Source organism: Phyllostomus discolor, chromosome 1, assembly GCF_004126475.2.
Source record: "Phyllostomus discolor isolate MPI-MPIP mPhyDis1 chromosome 1, mPhyDis1.pri.v3, whole genome shotgun sequence".
NCBI lineage: Eukaryota > Metazoa > Chordata > Mammalia > Chiroptera > Phyllostomidae > Phyllostomus > Phyllostomus discolor.
Genome location: NC_040903.2, coordinates 81456907 through 81462906, shown reverse-complemented (window position 1 = coordinate 81462906; position 6000 = coordinate 81456907). Strand labels below are relative to the sequence as shown.

Here is a 6000-nt window from a genome sequence, read left to right as displayed (position 1 = left end):
AAACATTATTTTCATTGTAAGGGTCTGTTAGTTGTTACAGCAGAACCTATCTTTTCAGCTCACCGTCAGCTTTTGCCCTAATCATCACACATTCCTCCATCAATTGTTTCTTATCAATGAACCGATGTCAGGACATCAGACTGTTCACAATAACTTAACACAGATGTAACAGCTCCCCCACTGCACACGTCCCGCCCCCCCACCCCGGCCTATCAGTCAAGACTTGGTCTGCATGGGTTCCTTGTTCACTGTTCAAACCATTCACACAGAATGGAATAAAACTTTATTCTTTTCAATTCCACACATAAACGAGATGCTGAGAAAGCCCTTGTCATCTCTGACAGAGAAGCAGAACAGCTCTGTTTCATGAATGACAGCACAATTAAAGCTAAAATAATATAAAAATAATTTGAAAAAATCCCTTTTACTGTACACTCTCAAATAAAGCAAGAAAAGATAAACAACGGTTTCTTTTCTGCTAGCCAGAAAGTGTGTTTCTATTCGTCTGGGCTCTGAAAGCCGGTGCACCCCACATTTGTGCATATGTGTGGCTCTACATGTGTGATCTACGCAGTGGAGCAGCCCCTACTCTTTTCAACTAGTGTGTCTAATCATTAAGCTACTTAACCAATTAGAATACTATTATATCACATTGAACAACTTTACATAATTGTTTCTTTGAAATACTAGGAATGTTTACACATTTATTTGGCTTGTAAAGGACTGAAATATTACCAATAATATATTAACTACCTTTTCCTTTTAAAGAATATGGCTCTTAATAAACTGACTTTCTGAGTTCCAGAGTGAAAGTCCTTTTTAAAAAATTTCTGAAGCTGACTCGAAGCAGGAAAGATGTCTTCCGATTTGGCCAAAAATATGACGTGTATTTTGTATTACTTAAAATTTGGAGGATAAGTCTATAGGGGGCCCTTTGTTGGCGACTGTTCCAAACTTCCCAGGAAGCGTTTGTTGAAGTATCTCCACTTGACCAGCAGAGGGCACTTTACACACCTCTACATTGCTTAGGGAGCAAATGCAGATGATGCAGAAACACAGTGTTCACTCAGTATCAGGAAAGGGCCCTGCAGATTTTTGAAATTCACAAAAATATAGAAGATATAGACTGTACCACAGATTTTCATGTGGAAACTTATGACTATGTGTGAAGTCAAACAGGTAAGGGTATACATTGTAAAGATCTTCGGCTCACTTCTTTTCCCTGCTTTTCTCCCTTCTCAGCTCAAGAATGGTACTGGATCGACCCTTTTCTACATGTACTACAGAATCCATTTTCAAATCATTCAGTTGAGTTTCACTTTTTCTATCCTGTATTTACTCTTTTCAAAAGCCTGGGGTACCTGAACCAAGGATGATGCTTCATATCTCACTCAAGAATAGAATTTACTGATAAAACTACCAGAAATGCTCTGAGATGGATCTGCTCCTTCCAGCACTGGGCCGCATTGTTTCCATCCTCCCAGGAAGAACCTGGGAAGGACACTGTGCCCCATTTGGTTCTGGCAAACCCACCAGCCTGAAGCTGTGCTGTTAAGAGGAAAACACCAGTTGAAATATACTTGTTTATATCTGTTTTCGTAAGAGGTGATTAAGACATCTTTCCTCATGGGGGCTACAGCTACTAACCTTTCTTAAAAAGGCTTTAAGTTTTGCAAAAGGATTAATGTTCTAGATATACACCCTGTGTCTCTTCCATTTTTATCTACTCTATTGGCTCCAGTTTAGTGTCAAAAAGATTAGATTGTGTGTGCATGTGCTCGCACAGTTTTTAAGTAAACTTCTTTCATTCTCAGAGAAATATAACACTTAGTAAATACTTTTCAGTGTCAATAACTTTTGCCTTCGATTTCTCTCTCTCTGCCTCTGGCTCACTTTTGCTCTCATTTGTCTTAAAGTTGACAGATAAAGAAATGGGGTCCTCTAGCAGCGGTCCTTTGGGATAGAGGTGCACTCAGTGAGTCCTCACCCAAAAAGGATCATAAACTTACTGGGTTATGTCAACCTAATTATCCCTAAGCTGCCTTGGGTTTTGTGTTTGCTCATGTGTTTTGTTTTAGCTGCACCATATGTGATTCCTTGTGCCATTTTCTTTTGTCTGTGATTTTTCTTGATGACCCTGAGCTATGGCTTCCTCCTCAGTTCCAACACTATTCAGCCTTCATGGTTTTCCTCATCTTGCCGATGTAGGCCTCAAAGAAGAAGTGGCAGAAGAGCACAAGGTAGCTGAGGTACATGAGTGAGGACCAGAAGATGTTCTGAAAGTGAGAGTGACACTGGTCATGCTGCATCCATTTGAAGACCAGGTAGTTAACGACACAGCCCATCAGCATCTGAGTGATCTGGGACAAGGTGATGAACATGGCAAACTTCCGGGAGACTCGGAAACCCGCTGCTCGCAAGGCGTAGTAAGAGTACATCACGGCGTGCACGCTATAGTTCATCGTCATGAACCAACCACCCCCGGCCACCATGTCCTTGTAGGAGTACCAAGAGTACAGGAGCACAGTGATGTGGTGGTACCAGTGCAGGAAGATCAGCTTCTGCTTCCTCAGAATAATGAATATTGTATCTCCTGAAAGACAAGTTAGGGAAAGAATGGACGTGAGCCCCTGGACTGTGACATAATGATATTTTATATTTCGCACAAAAAGTAGGTACACCTTGACCTAGCCCTCGAGAGTGAGGGGGACTGGGTTAGAATCCTGGACTGATACTGACTACCTCTGTGACATGGGGCAGGCTGTTTATTCTCACTATTCTCCAGTTTCCTCATCTGTAAAATGGGGATAATAACAGTAGCTTGGAAATGTCTTGAGGATTGAATGATTATCAATAGATCCTCTTAGCACATGGTAAGAACTCAATAAATGTTGCTTTACGAAAGGTGTTTTGCACAAAACCTTACTAATTTTTGATCTGGAAGGGACTTTAGTAACAATGTTGCCTGATCTCTAACTCCAACACACTCTAACACACATTTCAGGGCGAGCTGACTTGTCTCAGGTCATCATCCATCAGGAGAAACAGATCGGAATTTAAGTGCCAGCACAGAGTTCCCAGGCCACTCTGCAGCAGTGAGCTTTTTCTTTGGTACATAACAAAGGGAGCCCTTAAGAATGTATCTTTGTAAGCTCCCTGTAAAATGTGACACCTGGACATATGGCAGTTAGAAATGTAAAATTTAAGCAAAAGGCAAAACCAGAAAAAGAGAACAAAGGTCATCTTCTACCATATTTGCTGAAGAAGGCGATAGGAATCTTTTATTAAACCAGTGAATCAAGTGATAACAAACTGAGACTGACATACATCTTTATGGAATTAACTTTGAAATAGCTCTCTGAAGCTATCAAACATTTTACAAACATTATCCCCTTGAAGAAAAAGGCCACTGTGTCTAGGGTAAGGAGTCTGTATTACAGAAACCAGAATTATGCTGAGGTAGACAGATGCTATATATCTGCAATGATTCTCTGAGAAGTCAGGAATTCTGAAAAAACCTGTAGAACACATGTAAAAAAATGGATAAAGAGCAAATACAGCCAATTCCATTAACGAGTGCAAAGAAAGGGAAGAGACATTGGCATGTGGGACAGAAAGAGGGTTCATGCAAACAAATGCTTCATTCTCTTCCCTCGCTCTACGGTTCTCACATACGGTGCAACCAACATCTCTCAGGAGCTTTGGCAAGTGAACTTAAATTTGACTTCTTTTTCTATAATAAGGAGAAGTAGGTGGTCTCTCTTCTTACTCTGCAATTTAATTAAACACAAAGAGACTTAGTACTTATCCTTGTCCTATCCTTCATCCTTCAAGGGCACCTTAGAATGTTTGGCCCAAGAGAAGGTCAAAGAATGCTGGATCTTGGACAGATGGTGCCCCATTCCATTCAGCAGCAGACATTATTTCCCTACTGAATTGTTAAACAGCATTACTTCATGTTTGTTTAGAACAGAAAAGTTGCCAGTTGTTGCATTTCTGAACCTGTTATAAAGTTTTCTTTGAAGTCCTCTTCTCTCTTCTTATATTAGGTACCTGACATATTATGCCTATTAATATAAGACAGGCCGATAATGACCAATGGTGGTGGTGAACTCTCACCTGAATACTTAAGGGATAAAACTCATCTTAGGAGACACTAAGAAGGCCTTAGGAGACCTTCTTAGTGTTGAACTGTGCTACTTTGTGTGCCTGTCAGAATCTACTATTTCTGTGTAATTACTACTCCGGCCGCCCTCTGTGGATCCTCATGTGGACACAGTGCTCCCAGTCTACCTTTATTCTCAGTGGAAAGAAAGAAGTCCAAGGAATTGTAGGTTAAAACAAATTTAGTCTCACACAATAACCAAACACATTGTAATAAAAGTTATTTGCCATAAAGTAGTAAGTATTTCATCCTTTTACAGTCTTATAGATTTAATTTTAACTCTATCATCACTTTTATATTAAAACTTTATGGTCTAGAGAACAATTTAATTGAGAGGAAGAACAATTTCATTGTGAAGGGAACAGGAGGAGACAAGAGAACGACCACATTAGGATGGCCTCATGTGAATGCAAAGTCGGACCTATGATTCTGGAGTTGAAAACTGCTTTGTGTTTTTCCTGAGTTGGGGAGGGGGTCTTGAGTTTGACCTGAGACACACTAGGGGTTTCCATTTAATACAGGAATGTGGGGGTGAAAGACATGTCATGAGAACTTCAAATAAAATTAGTTTGAATTCATTTAAGAATCTTTTTTCAGAACAGTTATGCAGGATGAAGATGAGTCTCTTTCAATAATGGCCCTGAAGCCTCTCAGGAGTACTACTTCAATGCCCTCTCAAAGTTACTGGCCCCACGAAGGCCACTGACCCAGAGAATGAGAGCGTCCCGTGGGCGAGGGGGAACTGGGGCTCCGGAAGGGCTCCGGAAGGGCTCCCTGAGACCACCATGGTCCTTTGATAGTGCAGCTGAGAGGCAAGTCTCACCACTCTGACGGCCACAGTGTCTTCCCAGAGGGGAAAACACACACTATCACATTTGATCTGTCACAAGTTATAGTATTTACAGGTCTGTCAGAAGCTCCAGTGTCCTGAAAATACAAGTTAAAGACAGCAGCTGTGTATGAGATGTTGGCCAACCCATCCTTCTCAGCCAAAGGGCCCCTGGGCCTTATGGAAAGGATTCTGGCTCAGTGTAAAGTATTTGGGACTTCTGATGCCTGAACCTTTCAGCCATGTCACTTAGTTTAGCCATCTCTGGTTTATGTTATCTCGAAACTTCAGTTCAGCTGTTTCCAGTCAAGAGCCAGCCAGCCTGCAGGTAGGGCATGGAGTTTTTATCCCCAAGAGTCCCTTCAGCATTTGGAAATCCCCAGGGGGTGCACAGCCACCAGTCGCTCAGTGCGGTGTGTGGTTGTCACGGAGTGCTGTGCTGCCCTTCACAGAATCAGCTGGAGCTCTGCTGAGTCAGAGTTTCAAAAACAAAGACAAGCTCAACTGAGCAAGGACTTAGACTCAGAGCAGATGTTTCCAAGTTTTAACAAAACCAAATCTCAGCAGGTTTTAATGTAATTCAAACAGTGGGCGCCCCAGGATGCTGGCACACGAGGCAGGTTGGTGGCTGTATTCCCCTCACTCGTTCTAGTACACTGTAACCCTGTAATTCACTGAAATGAGCTCAATGATTTCTGCTGAAACAGAGCGACTGCCTTGCTGTTAAGAGTTTATTGAAGGGGGAAATGGAGAGATGGTGTTTAATGAGTGGAGAGTTGCAGCGGGGAGGATGGAGAAGCGCTGGTGGAGGACAGTGGTGATGATTGCACTGTAGTGCAGTGTTCTCAATGCCGTAGCCCTGTCCACTTAGAGATGGTACGTCTTATGTGTATTTTGCCAAAAAAAAGTTTAGTGAAAACTATAGGCATAGAAGTTTTGGGGGGAGCACAGAGTTTCAGTATTGAACATGGAAGAATTGTTCTTTTCTCTCACAGGACCTTCACTT

General features: G+C 41.9%; 1 protein-coding gene across 1 annotated transcript in view; it reads right to left on the bottom strand.

Annotated features, from left to right (window-relative positions):
• Positions 1-241: 241 nt before the first annotated feature.
• ELOVL6 (ELOVL fatty acid elongase 6) overlaps positions 242-6000 on the bottom strand; it is a 127260-nt gene continuing 121501 nt past the window's right edge. Inside the window, exon 5 of the mRNA XM_028507360.2 lies at positions 242-2593. Coding sequence (XP_028363161.1) covers positions 2169-2593 — 425 coding nt within the window. The 3' untranslated portion in view covers positions 242-2168. The remainder of the gene's footprint in view (positions 2594-6000) is intronic.